The sequence below is a fragment of the Athene noctua genome, chromosome 13 (genome assembly GCF_965140245.1).
Source record: "Athene noctua chromosome 13, bAthNoc1.hap1.1, whole genome shotgun sequence".
Taxonomy (NCBI): domain Eukaryota; kingdom Metazoa; phylum Chordata; class Aves; order Strigiformes; family Strigidae; genus Athene; species Athene noctua.
In genome coordinates this window covers 9,058,585-9,073,982 of record NC_134049.1, presented here as the reverse complement: position 1 = coordinate 9,073,982, position 15,398 = coordinate 9,058,585, and the positions used below count along the sequence as shown (strand labels likewise).

General features: G+C 44.5%; 1 protein-coding gene across 4 annotated transcripts in view; it reads right to left on the bottom strand.

The window, feature by feature from the left end:
* The window catches only part of SLCO3A1 (solute carrier organic anion transporter family member 3A1), a 148,462-nt gene that overhangs the window by 113,267 nt on the left and 19,797 nt on the right, over window positions 1-15,398 (bottom strand). For all 4 annotated transcript variants that reach the window (XR_012634462.1, XR_012634463.1, XR_012634464.1 and 1 more), the window contains exon 2: window positions 9,986-10,451. Coding sequence is in view for 1 of the 4 variants with exons in the window: in XM_074916989.1 (XP_074773090.1) it covers window positions 9,986-10,451 (466 nt within the window). In the remaining 3 variants the exon portion in view is untranslated. The remainder of the gene's footprint in view (window positions 1-9,985; window positions 10,452-15,398) is intronic.

Here is a 15,398-nt window from a genome sequence, read left to right as displayed (position 1 = left end):
TCCTCACATTTTAATTGGTTAATAAAGGGCCAAATTCGGATAGCCTCCTCCAGACAAAATCCCTATTATTGAAATCAAAAGGGGACTTATTGAGAGCAGGCCTCCCTCTAAGGAAAAGCCAAATACCTCATTAGCGGCACAGTTAATGAAATAGCTGTACCTTGGCAAAAAGGAAATCTGAAAAAAGACTCTCCCAGTGCTTTCAAAAGAGCAAAGTTTGAAGGAGCAATTTAGGGACCAAACCGCAGACTTTGAGAAGGCAAAGCCAAGGGGGAAACTCCTAGCTGAATAACCCCAGACCAACGAAGCACAGCCCTTGGGCAGCCTCTCCTGGGCGGCGCGGGCGCTCCCAGCCTCCCTGCCCCACACTGCACCCCGAGGCCGGCAGCATCCAGCGCTCAAGGGGCGTGTGGTGCTCCCCAGCCACGCTCTCCCAGATGCTGCTGAGATGCAGCTCACGGCCAATTTCACCTCTCTCAAGATCAGTTTAGGTCCTTTACTCATCATTTGCCTTGTGGCAGCAGAGCTGGTGTGGAAGACGCAGCCAGCTGACAGCTCTGAAGTGACAGGTTAGCGGGGAAACACCTTGGCACTGGCACAGCCGCAGCTTTCCCGCCAGCAGAGTGGACAGGGCTCCAAAATAAGTAGGCGGAACTTTGGTTAAAGTTAAATCCCAGCACCAGGCCCCTGGTGACAAATCTGCCAGATGATAGGTTTTAATTTGTCACCAATCCCACGTATATACTGCCTTCCCCCTGAGCCCATACACCACACTAGGGAAGGACTCTCACTCCCCTGGCTCTTCTAACGGCTCATAAGGTGACCAAGAAGCACATCAAGGAATTTTGTTGGTTTTGCAAGGTACCCACCACTTTCGGCCACGCTTTTTCCTCCAGGCTGGTCCATCAGGGGTAATCAGACACTTGTAGTTACTGAGATTGCACGATGTTTCCACGGCGGCTCTGCCCCAGGGCCTCACAAAACAGGTACTACTGGGCCATCCCACACCTCTGATCGATGTCACAGCTGTTCCTCTGGTGCTAACGCCATTAATTTTTAATTACTCAGGCTCATACACTGAACCTGTCACTGTGGTCAGGTACCTGTCAGACATCTCATGCTGGCTACACACTCAGCCTTGAGGAAGGTCATCCAGGGCCTGATCTGCCATCACCCTTTGATGTCCTTCACTGCCTCTGGGAAAAGCTCGTCCTGCCCCATTCCCCACAGACCTGCAGGCGCTCCCTCTTTCGGCTGATACACTGGGGAGCGACCTGCACAGAGCTGCCAATACATGGGAAAGCAGTCATGAAAATAATGCAGCTTTGGCAGCTGAGCGCTGCCAGGCCCCATGTGTCAACAGACCCGTATGTCTGTGCCGTGGCACTGCCTGGGACTTCACAAAAACAGTTTTAGGAGGTTGCTCTGATAGCACCTATCTAGCACCCGAAGGGTGTGGATGTTGGCAGGCCTGGCAGCAACATCTCCAAAGGGGGAAAAAAAAAATAAAATTGGTCGATCAGTGACGGAAGAGGCAGTTGTGAAAGAGTGAAAGCAGGAGCTTTTGTGGCTTTTGCATTCTCCTATACACTCATATAAGCAGCTTGTCCAGGAGATAACTGAGTAACAGCTGCCACAGGTGGGGCCGTGTGTAGCTGGGCTGGGCAGCTTCCCTGCTGCTCACAGCATGGCAGACATCACCAAGAACGGCAGCAACAGGGGTGTGAAGCCCTGATGGCACCGGGATGGATGTGTGTGTCAGGATATACAATAAAGCAATAACTATTTGCAACTTTAAAGCAGTGATTATCTTTCAATACTACTTCAGGTCACTGCCCTTTGTTGCAAGGTTACAGTGGTACAGCAAAGTTCATGGAAGCTGTCTTGCTCACTTGGCTGCGGATGAGTGGGATAATAATTTCTGACAAGTCCTAAAATATCCTCTATACCAAATTCTTTGTTTTGGTAGAAGAAGAGGACAACACAAGCCTCAGTATTGGGCAACAAGACTTCCACCACTGCTTCAAGGCCAGTGTCCTGATTCATGCTGGCGAAGGGGCATATCCTTTGCCTTGTTGCGCAATGGGAAGGCACATGCTAAACACAGCTCCAAGTGTCCTCAGTGCCAGCCCATAAACTGGTACCAAACTTCTGGAGGTTCCTTATGTGCAATGAGTTGGGGAGTCTTGGTCAGATTCCCAGGAGAAGGGCCAAGACTGACGGCATGCAGCAGCTCACTCCCGCTTGCCATCAAGGAAGTACGATAACAGCCTTCAGCTCTTGACCTGGATAACTCAGCACCTTCTAATCTGTTTGATTAATTTTATGAACCTTAGGACTAATATGTACTGTCCTCTGCATATCTGCCATTTAAATGACAAGGGCACAACTTTAAAGAAGCTGCCCCACGAATGATGCACCTCACTAGGCTCTCCCAGCTGACGCCTATTTTAAATATACTACAAAAACAAACCAACATGCTCAAAAAATTCAGTGATTTTTACGAGACATCAGAGTCAGCAAATCCCAATTAAGCCAAAAATCAACTGCAGAGTACACAGACAGCACAGAGTAGCATGGAAACAGCTCCCACCCTCAATATGCTCACACAAAGTCATTTGTGTTGGACTCAAGCTTTATTTACTCAGCTTGTAACCAAAAAAGCTATTAGCAGAAGGTTAAGGTAACTGGAGCAATTGCTGTAAAATAATGGAGCCCACAGCAGTTACGACTTTGTGTATATATACATTTAATTGAATAAATACATCCATTCAGCTACTGCCTTTCACAGCTCAGCCTTCCTGACTGCAGTGGGGAAGGTTATTCCCATTAATTGATTATTGTTACTGCTCTAATACACCCTACACACTTGTTTATGTTTCCATTTAATTTTCCAGGATATTACCACCGGCACTGTAAAAGGGGACATGTGTTACTGAGCCAGCCCTGCTGACACACAGCAAATGAGAACACAGATCTCTCCCCAAAGGGGAATCATTATAAAAGACTGCAGGTTATCAATGGATCAGTGGGTTAGGCCAACGTAGCTAATACCGGTATATCCACATGAAACCATGCGATTTAATCTGATCACAGTTCGTCCACAGGGAAGACAACCCAGTGAATCTGATGCAAAGACACCCTTCAATAATGAACAAGCATCACAGCACTCATGCTGGTAGCAGCACTCCTTTTAGTTTAGTGTTAATATTTTCTCAACCCTTCGGAGACTGTGGCAGAAAGGAAAGGCTCTCCAAATCACTCGTAGGAGGCTGCATTTACTGAACAAAATGATTACAAAATTCTGTCAAGTCTTTCGGCTAAAAATATTACATAGTTATAAAATTGCATATACCAGCAAGGAGAAAAGCAGTTCTCTGGAAGAAGTGCTCATGCTCCGCAAGTGCACGTGCTCACATGGAGGTAGACAAACTCACCAAGCAGCTCATGGGTATTGAGCAGGCACACAGAGAAAATACAGCAGATAGGAAGCTAAGACTCACTACAAAAGAGCTAGCAGAAGCAGACTTAAAAAGAGTTAAGGAAAGCACAAGGCTGTCAGAGCCTTAAGTGGGCAAGCTCAGAGAAGCATGTTACAGCAAGAAGAGCAAATGTGAATAAAGGACCCATGTTGTTTGCAGAGCACACGTGAGCACAGGAGGAAGGAGTACAGCTGGGTGGGAGAGGCTGTGAGGAGTGAAAGGGATAAGCAGCCAGATGGGCAGAGCTTTACAGACCTCTCAGGGAGGTCCTAAAGACCTCCCAATCAATACTCATCAGTGGAAGGGCTCAAGAGGCTGGTGATATGACCTGTATGCTATAAACAAAATATTATTCTGCTTGCTATGGTTTAGGAACGTAGGTTTAAACATAGGCTTTAAGAATTTTTGGAAGAATTCTGAAAGGGCATTCTTGCATTCATCCTCCATGCCAGAGACTTTTCAGCGGTTAGAGACAAAATTAGCAAGCAGCTACTGGAAACCAAATGAATTGCTTGACAGGGGAAAAACGGAGAAAAAAATATCACAGAATGGAAAAAATATTTCACAGAATTAAGAAGGGACAGAAAAGATGTCCATCTCAACATATTTTTTGGGTACCCACTAACTTTACACAGAACCTGTCATGCTGTAGATACCAACCTATGTAAAGAAGAGAACAGATTTCCAGCCTGAAAGCCAAACATCTGCAAAATCTGCTCTTTCAGCTCCAAAATATTCATGTTTCTCAGAATTATGTGGTGTCCCCCAGGAAAATAGAATTTTGACAGCATCAAAAAAAGGGAGACATTTGCTATTATGAAAGGTGCTGTCACTGCCTGCCCATTCTACAGTCCTTCAAATACAGTAAGTTACATATTACAAAAATAGTGGTTAGACAATGAGGGTATGCTGTGGAAGGCTGGGAATTTCAACTCTCCAATTTTTTTTTGCTTTTTCTTTAATGGCATTGAACACATTTTCACTTTTGTTTATAAATCAGAAACCCCATTTCCTTTCTAAAATTTTTTAAAATTTTACTGATGAAGCTTAACATGTGTAATATCACATATACAGTAGATGAACAGTTTCAAAATTCACAGCAACTGCTTAGCTTACCAACATGAGCTTCCTAATAGAAATCCAAGTACTATTTCTTAGTATTAACACATACAAAGCGTTGACTCAAACGCTTGATTATTTCAACATCTTATGCTGATAACTTGCTATTAACTCACCGCCATAGATACTAACTCTCAGATTTAATTCTTGTCAGTCAAGAAAATGCTTCTGCTTCTCCAAAACACAATGGCTTCTGTCATTTTGACTGACGTAAGCTACCATAAGTGATTTTTCAAATGGACAAATTTATCCCTGGAGACAGCAAGATTCCAACTAGGGCATGTTTGCCTTCCTCCGCAACAAATCTGTAGCTGGTGCTTAAAGCAAGCAAGAAAGCACCAGAAGTGAGAGTGAGCATTTCTCTATGACTGTCATCGCAACAAAAAGTGCTTCTACATATTCCATTCAAAATAACCCCACACAGCTGCAAGGGTGAAAGTCAGCAGTGACAACACAGGGTCCCATCCCCCTTACTGGGTTAGTCCCATCTGGGCAGATGTGGACAGAAAACATCATCCTGTTGAGTTCTCCTTGAAGGTGACAGCCGGAATAACCATACAATAAATAAAAACACACACAGAAAAGGTCAGACAGAAGCCTGGGAGATGAGACAGAAGAAAGCAGTTAAACAGGCACATCCAGCAGTGCTGGGTTTTCTGTTCCTCTGCCCCGCTACAAAGCAGGCCAAGAACAGCTCTGTGCCCCCAAGAACAGCTCAGGCACACCCTCGCACCACCCATAACTCAGGAGCACTCATCACTTACTCCTTGACCCTTCTGGGATTTCCCTGAAGTCATTCTTCACGTCACAGAAGTTTCTGCAAGTCAGAGAGCAGTTTGAAGCGGCAGGTCCTGAACGTGTAGGCTATGCGTCCATGAAGTTAAGCACTGAGACAGCTTCAGCAAACTTAAAGAGAATCTCCAACGCATTAAAGATCAACACGGCAGCCACACAATCTGGCAGTGCGCCCTCCAACATCAATATCAATTTCCTCCATCAACAGGAGACAGAATAATAGCAACTTCCTCTATATAATACAGCCCTTAATTGTCCCAGATCAAATACTGGCTCCCAGAGGCTATTCATTCTGCTCTATAGGTAACCACGTTTTAGACAAGATGCAACAACTTTTACCAGCAAATGTTAAATGCCGCAGGAAGCCCAGAAGCTGCATATGGAGACTGTTAATAACATTAACCTACCACATCACTGCACTGGCTCTAACTGAATACACAAACCACTGCTGAGAGCAATGTGGGTGCTCCAGCGACCAGAAAACACTTGCAAGCTCTTGCTCATCTGAGAGGCAGCAAATCCATACAACCACTGTCAGATCAGGTTTTTTCTCCCTGTATCAGCTCCACGACACCTCTGATCCCCCTACTAATGACAAAGTCTGCATTGATTTCATCAAAACTCAGCAAGACCTAGCAGAAAACGAACTGAAAAAAAAAGAGGGAAATGTCAAGTGAGTCATTAGCAGGTAGAGAAAGGAACTATGTAGTAAGTAGTCTTCAACATACTTTTCCTCTTTTAAAATAAACGATGGCACAAATTGAGGGAATCGTTTCACATTAGTGAAGCTGCAGCAATAACAAGCCCTGCACAGTCTGCAGGAGTGAGGAATTCCTCCACTCAAAGGGGTTACTTATGCCAAATGCCAATAAATTCATGGGTAAAATTAACCTGCTTCTTTGGAAACCTCTAGGAGTTCAGATCTTAAGTACAAGAGCAGATGCAGAGAGAAGCAAGCAAACCAGCACCAAGACAGAAGATTTTTCCCAACTTCAAACAGCTAAGAAAATGCCTTTTTTTTTTCATCTTTTAGCTGCTATTGCCAATGTTATGACCTTTGTGTTGAGCAGGCACTTGGATGCTGAAATGGGAGAATGTATTTCCCATCATTACCAGGAACAGGCATGATCCCGCCATCTTTCTAACTCGGTTTATTTGTCTTTTCTTTTGAACGTTCTTTGGTGTGTACTTCCATGCGTGCATCTTTTTGATTTGATTTGTCCTTGGTTACCACAACACAGCCCTTTTTCCTAGGGCTGGTTAGTATAGCAACAGAATCTGTTTGGTAGCAACACATTGCAGACATCAAAAAAAATCTGCTATTAGCTCAAGAAACATGAAACTACATGCCAGCAGCCCATGCCACAGAGATACCTTCCTGTAATATCTCACACCTGTCTCTCTAATTACAAAACTCTACAAATCCCCACCTTCTCGGCAGAGCACAAGCCTGAGCAACCTCTGCCTTCAAAGGACGCACAACAGAGGTGCACTGCCCACCACCTCCTGTGTGCCTGTCACTGCAGAGAAACCACGAGACAGATTCGATGGACTTCATGGCCAGAAATAGAATAAAGTCCGCAGATGCTATTACTTGCACTAGCAGTTAAAACCAAAGTTCCACTTTAAATTCCACATGGTATCACATCTGCATTTTTGTGCATGCATGTATCAGTACTAATACAGAAAGGAAGAAGGGTTGGGAGGCATGTTTTTGGGGTTTGGGGTTTTTTTGTTGTTGTTTTTTTTAAACTAGAGGAGTCTTCCTGTATTGTCATTTCACTGCAAAGAGTCTATATGAGATATTATATTAAGTTACTCCACTGAACTCTTGTACAACTCAGAAGGAAAGAAACTCTCAGCATACAGTTATATCTAATTCACTGCCTTGGGACACAAGCAGGTTTTTATTGCAGCAGGTGAACAATTACTAGTACTTCGCTGTCAGGTGAGAGACTGATGCTTCCCCCTCAGCTACAATACAGCCCAAACGCAGCATATACATACTCGACGTCTGCAGTATACTAAAGGCAGCAGGATTGGTCAAGCCGATAATTTCTCAGCCACAGCCAGCCATGACAGAAAGTTCGGCCAGGCTATTACCACTGTTATTAATTAGTTTCCAACCTGAGAGAACAACCTATTCCAGATTTGCTTCTAATTTAAACTGAGGGAACTTACCCAAAAACGCTTTATCCGGTCACACACAGTGTAGCCCCTACTGAGTGAGCGTGCTATTATGAGAAAGCAAACCGATACAAATATAGCACAGTGACAGTACACACTCTGCAGTCATTTCCTCTGCGAAACAGAGGAGAATGAAGTGGGTAAGCTGCTCAGCCAGCTTTCTGCTAAGGCCACTGAAAACTGCATTGATGACATCAACAAAAATAATCAGTTAAAGACAAATCTGAGAAAATAATTCTCAAACAACATTTTAAACTTCCTCTCAAGTACTCACAAACCTGAAAAGACACATACATTTCTATCAGCTGCTTCGCCATTTATATTCATGCACAGGATAGATTTTTTCCTGTTAGTTTTTATTTATACTAGCCAAATTGATTGCAGGTTGATGTAAGAATTATTCATGCCATATCTGAAAACCTACTTTGCAGTAGATAGGCTGGGACAGGGCAGATATTAAACTTCATTGTTGGTATGGCTGATTGGTTGAGTGTGCATACACGTGCACTCTTTTGCAACCCATAATTCATGCATAGAAATTCAGATTATGATTTTCATAGCTAAAGCCAGTAAAGCGAACAACCCCACAATGCTTGGGGTTTTTTTAAACTCTACATGTAGAAAGGAACATGGTTAGAAGCATATGTCTGGAGGAAAAATAATGAAGCAGCATATAGTAAGCAGAAATGATTTTCTGGCAGTATTTTCCCAGCTACAGTTGAACTGCCAACTTTAAAGAAGTTATTTTAGCATACAAGATGAATGTATCTCGTGAACAAAAAGAATTACTCGTCCTAATCCTTCTCTCATACACCCTCCTCAGTCCTGTTCTCAGACATGAAACATTGCTTAAAAAATGCCCATGGAACAGACTGAAAGAAGTTGCTGCTTCTCTATATATTTATAATGGATAATCTTAGAATCACTCTTAATTCCAGCTCATCATTTATGGTGTTGGCAAAGTTGCTCCAGTGAATTTAGTCTCATTATTCACCTTCGGGTAGTACAGTATCTTGTATTTTATGTATCATCCTGCTTTATCCTGTGGATCCCTCACAAGCACTTACAGAACCAAGTGAAGGTGAATAACGATCCAAGTAGAAAGCTAAATGCTGAAATACTATGATTTTTTGGCCAGTTACAGGAAAACATGGACATACTTTGAATATGCAGAAGAACGTCTTTACTTAAAGTAGGAATATATCCAGGAATGCCAGAGCGTGCTATATAGGTAGTCTTCCCAACAGGCCTCTGCACTATCCCAAGACACTGAATACCACTCAGAAAGTCAGCAGGACTGTTCAGCTTTGCTGTCTATGGTCATACCCCAGCTGCATTCAGTTACGCTTGCTAACTGGATAAAAACGTCTTTGCAAAAAACCAAAACCAGTAATGGGATCATCCAATCAGTTGAAAGTCACGTCACGACTGGGATGATGGGTCAAGTGCGCAGAATTTTGGTTACTAGAAATTATACTAACAAGTGGAAAAGGATCACATTAATGGCAGAACACACTTCACTGATCTATTACATTGAAGCCATTTATCTAGTGACAAGTCCTGCAGAAAGAAGAATGAGCCAAGCTGGTAAATTTTTTCAGAGAACAACTTGACCCACAACATCCTCTTTAAACGTGCTGGAGAGGGCACTACTGCTGAATCCCGTGAGCACTTTGCCCCAATAACAGAGATGTTTCATTGGGTAACTGAAGTCAAATTTCATATTTAACTATCTGGAAGAATTCTGCAATATGATCACCAGAATCATGGGCTCTACTTCAGGCTCACCATATCTCAAAATAGACCTCACAGGCTTCCGCATCTCATTCCATTACAGGGATCACATTATCTGGGGTCCGGCCGCAGCACGCTGGGTCACAGCAGCCACTCCATAACAGGCACTTTCTGGCTAAAATGCGATGGTGGTAGTGACAAGACATGCATCTTCTCTCAGTCTCCTTATACTTCAGTAATCACTCAGACCCAGATAAATGCTTTGGAACAGCAAGGGAACTTGGTGATCTTGGGGCGGGGGGGGGAATCATCAACACATATGCCACTTGGAAATTCTTCAGCTGAATCTCAACCATAAGCCACCAATATCAGAATTTAAAGCAATCTGGGCAAACACAATAGAAGGAAAGAGCATCTTCCTAATCATCCAATAACAGTCACCATGACTGTCAACCTTTACCATTGCTACAGTACAAGCAAATATCACCGTGTTTCCCCACTGCTTACAACTGCTTGGTGTAGAGACCCATGCCAGATTCCCTTCACAAGCAGAGCTGCACATGGAGAAGAGGCCTCAAGGCATCCCTTCCACCAGCATCAAATAGAAAACAAGAGCAAGATGCCAGCCCTCAAGAAAAGCCGTCGGTGAGAAGTTCAGAGAGCCTTACCTATATAGAGGGAGGAATCTTTCCGCCTCACATGGTCATCAATGTAGGAAACTCCCAGGGGCTGGACAGGGGTAGCACCAATGCCCAGGAGGACCTGTGCTCCAATGAGCAGCAAGTACATCATGTTGGTAGCAGTCCTATTCCTGCAGATAAGGTCCGGGTCTGGTCCCTCATCACTGGTGGACCCGTTGGCAGCACACACATCCCTCCCTTCAGCCCCCCAGCGTATTTCTCCTGATTCGTATTCGTACTGGTGGGTCAGAAATTCAGGCAACGCGGAAAGGAGGGCACCCAAGGCCATGACTATCCCTCCACATCCTATCAAGCGTGGCCGGTGTCCTCGGGCTCCAAAGTAGCTCACAAAGAGGATGAGGGCCAGGTTCCCAATCTCGAAACTGCTGGCAATGACGCCCACATCAGCACTCTGAAGGTTGAATCGCCGCTCCAGGGTGGTTAAAACACTCACCTACAATAGAAAAACCCAGAGAAAATTACTGAAAGGGAATACAACCTGGCCTTCTGTCCTCCCCATATGTCCTGCTTAAGCACAAGTTGCCTTGACTTTCCCTTGGAGTAGAAACATACACATCAAGGACATCCAAACCCCAGTATAGTAGAAGTTGACCTCCAAGCATGATCTGACTATTCAAATACAGACACATCAGAAGGTCCTAATACCAAGCAACATTTCACAGCCTACCACCTGTCTGAGCACATGTTCGCTTCCAACTTCCCGTGTACATCAGTGTGTATTTTGGGTGCCTACAGAGACCCATGACTCTGGGATTGGTTAGCCACTCTTTGGGATCACTTTCTATCTGAATGCACAGCTTCCACGTTGTGAACAGTGTCTCACAGAACCAAGGCACAAACCACACCAAGCCTCACATCAAGCCAGGCACCCAATCTTTCTCTTGGAATGAATTGCAGTTAGTGAACAGCAGAAAGCCTTGCAGATACCTGGCTCACACACGAGCACAAGGCCATCAAGTCAGAGACAGTGATGCACAAACAGGCAATTTGGCCAGCACAGAAGGCTTCTTTTAAAGTATATAAATAAAATGTTGATCAAAGGGTTTAAACTGTTTGTGCATTAGTTAATGACTGGGATCATCACTTACAGAGTATTTTTGAGAAGACTGGCCAGTTAAAGGTTTACATAGAAGATTTAAATCCACCACAAAGGGAAGATTTAACAAATAATGGTTATTTAACACCAGGAAGAGAGAAGCACATGAATAGTCTTCAAATATTTAACATTGCTGTGAAAAGGAATGACCTGTTCTTTGTATTCAAAACGGGAGGACAAGAAGTGACAAGTTTAAACTGTAGGAGAGATCATTCAAGTTAAATACAAGGTAGGGAGAAACCAGACTTTTAATGGTAAGGATTGTAAAGCACCAAAATATGCTGCCTGGAGAGGCTACAGACTTCTTTAAAAGAGCATAGACCGTCATCTGTCAGGAAACACATAGGTATGACTGATCTTGCCATAAGGCAGGAAAATGAACCAAATCATCTCTTGAGACCTCTTCCAGTCTTGATTACATGGTGCAATGAAACACAATATGGATTTTCTGCAATAGTCATAGTACTGATCAGAGTATGAAGATGAAACATTAGGTACCTCACTTGCTGTCATCCCTGCTCAAGGGAGAAAGATCAGTGCATCCTCATATCTATAGCAGTGTCTCCCTTATACAGGAAAAAGATAACAAGAAATCTTGAACGTGTCACAGAAACGCCAAAAACTTTTACCTTGGATAAAAGACTATCTTGTTTTTCAGATTGCAAAAGATGAAGATATTTAAGGTTGTCCTAAAACAGGAAGGTTTCTGTATTCAAAAAAAATGTGATAAAGACCTCAGAGCAGAAGGTAGCCCCTGGATAGAATAAAAATAGCCTCCCACTGGAGGCACTGAAAATCTTTGCTGATAAACCTCATGAAGCAGGAGGCAATCTGACCGACTTTAAAGTATTCTGACAGCAGCTCTGCTCCGGGGGCAGTTAGCCTCTGTTAGGGTACACCAGGGCACAGTTGGACAAAGACAGCCCCATTGGCAACAAAATGGAAAAGTGGAAGCAACCCACTTCTGCTGCTTTGCATAAGCAAAAACTCCCAGACCTGACCCTAATGTGTCCAAGTCAGATCTCTGAAACCTGACTGTTTTAATGATTACTGAAAATTAAGCCTTCATCCCATACAGGCAGTTATCATTTTATACTACCACCGTAATCCTCCCCCACTACAGAGACAAGGCGAAAAAACCCAAATAACCTGCAAATCAAACCCTAGGACTGAATGCAATGCAATAGCAATAATTCTTCCCCATGCAAAAGCCAAGTGAAAATGTGCATGTCAGACACATTTCACTTCTTCTGAAACACTGGGCACAGGTACCTGTTGGGGCGAAACAGCTCTGTGATTTACCAGGGGAAACGATGTCCTCTTGTGCAAGGACACAGCATGGCCTGTGCCCACTCCAGTGACCTCGGCCACGCTGCTCGGCAGGCAGTGCTTGAGCACACATCTAACAGCAACTTCACTGTTCCCAACCCTCCACGGGAGCCAGGGAGACAGAGTGGAGCAGATGGGCACGGACACTGCTAGAAAACACTGTGCTGGTATTTTTAAAGCAAGGCACACCAAGGTGGAGGGATACGGACAACATCCCCTTGCCCCACGCAGCCCCACCAGGCACTCATGTGACACAGCTGCATTTATCCTCCACAACATAGGACTGGTTTTATTGCAAGGTGTGATCTAATGGGGCTGGTGCAGTCAGACTGGTAGGACTCCAGACTTCAACACCACAGAGCAGACACCAACAAACTCTAAGCGATGCAAAGCCCCTGCTATGGGAGCCCTCCTTCAAGCTACCACCTCCAGCACATCCCTAGAGGAACTCTGCTGTAGTTGAGGTTACATGAGCACCAATTTTGGCAGAATGGGGAATCTCTGTAAGATGAGAATATAACTCTGAGCATGCAAAAATCATGCCTGTGGTGCTCATTTCTGAGCTGTACCTAGACAGGAAACTCATAATTACTCATTACAGCTGTGTAAACTGAGGCATAGAGAGCCAAATATTAATGAGACAAGTACAGTCAACAAAATTAATTTGTGATGGAATAATTTAGGCTGAAAGATTGAAAGCCAACAGAAGTGATTTCCCAAGGCCAGCTGGTATTAACTAGCTTTGGAAGCCTCTCCCATATTTTGACCTGTCTGCCAAATTTTATGCTTTTACCATACATGTATACAAGTGGCTAGAAAGCAGGATGTTATTTAGAAACACTTGGATGCCACACCTTACTAGGGTCAGGTTTTGGACAGCTGGGTTTCAGATAAATAACTGCACCATTTCCAAGTGCAATTCAGAGTGACAAGGACAGTAAATTGGTGGCAAACCTGGGAACTAAAATCAGAAGTCCCCATTCTCATTCTGCTCTTATTTCAATGGGACTTCAGTTGTTCTTTTCCTTTCTACAAAAGTTAAACTACGCACAATTGGGAAACAGAGTCTCACCATCCCGTAATAGTTTCTTGCTTTGCTTTGGTGGAGAGACTGAAACAAAAGGAGGAGGACAACATAAAGCAAACTCCAACCCTCCTGATAAAAGCTGGCAGGAGTTCTTATTCCTCTGGCCAGACCACACTGTGTTTGTTTCCCAGCTTGCTCCTTCGGGCTGTAGCACTGCCACCCAGTGCTACCAGCTCTGCCTTTAGTAAGTGGTGGTGTATGGGGTACAGGGGGCCATGGTGAAAGAACAAAAGCATCACATCAGCCTTGAGCATTCAGAGGAAAACATCATCCAGTACAAAGCACCGAGAGTAGTATCAGCAGAGTAGCCTCAAAACCAATGACAGTTGGGGGGGGGGGGGGGGGAAGAAAAATATCCCCAAAATAAAAACAGGGCTGAAAAATAAACTGTCAATGTGCAGATTTGTAGCTAGAGAACACCAGGAACACAACTGCATTACATCCAGAGTGGCTGCAGCCCAGATAGCACAGCCCAAATTCTTGCTTTGACATTGGCTGTGACCTTAAATACACAGGCCGACTATGAGATCGGCATTAGCACAGCAGAGGTGTTACCTGCCTTTATTCAAAACAAACCTTTGCCCATGGCTAGAATCGTTCTCCCACCCTCCTCTATACCCCACCTTTACGGAGCTTCCTGCATATGAGGTATAACCTAATACTTGCAGTTTGCATGTGGGATGCTCTGGGTGCCCTTGTAACCGAAAGACAAAAGAGCACTGTACTGCATATATTTCCTTTCACAAGCCTGCTCTCCAGCAGATAAGCCATCAACCGCTCCGAGACACTAACTCTATTTATCCAGAGTTACATAAAATGTTGCAAAAGACACGACAGGTCCCTGTAAAATACTGATGTCATGTGAAAAGGCTGCAAGGATTATAAAGAGTCGCTGTGTGCTGAGACCAGGTTGGGCATTCAAGAGTGCAGCCCATGTCCCTGCTATTAAACCAACATCCACGCGGGGAATGGACTGATGCGGCAGCACAAGGGCTTCAGATGGACAACCTCCTGCTAAAACACAGCGGGGACACACCAGGAGCCTGCGTTATTAGCTGCGAAACTGCTATTTCCTGGCTTCTGTCAATTTACACAGCTGTCCTGTCAGCGCTGGAAAGACGAGATTAAGAGGATATTTGGTTAAAAAAGCTTCTATCCTAAAATGAAGATAGTTACGAGGAAGCTATTAAAACATGCAGACAAGATACAGGAGACACACGCGGTTTGACCCGAAAAAGTTAGCGGTCTGAAACCACTCACTGCACAAGTCCAGAGGAGGCATGAGGATGGAGGTAGAGACAGCGCTGTAATTGTAATGCCAGCGCCCACGATGTTGGGAACAGCACTGAAACTACAGCTCGGTATGGGTATGTGCCTGTGCTAAACACCTGTACATTGCCTGCTACTCCTTATGCCCTCCTGCCTGTCCTGCAGATCAGCCCTTAGCAGGTCACTGAGGCTCTGCCCAGCAAAATACTTTAGCTGCGGCACTGTACACAGCCCCCAATTGTGCTCCCTGTACAGCCTTTTTCCATGTCTCAAGGCCTCCACCACCCGCTTTGATAGGAGCTGCCTTTGTCTCTCACTGCATCCTCTGTCTCCAGCAGGATTCCCATTTCACCCACTCCAGACATCTCCCACTCAGTTTTTGAGAGCAGCTCCACTAAGATTCAGCTATGGCATTAGAGATCCACAGCACCATGCAGCTCTTGCTAGACCAGAAGTTCATGCTCATCCAGACTAAGTCTACACCAGTCAATTGGACCATGGTAAACTAAATCAGGTTGGGCACCTGCGCAACTTGCTCACACAGAAAGCTGGCTTGGGATCTAGAAAGATCATGTAACCCAGCCTTCTGCCTTTCTGTG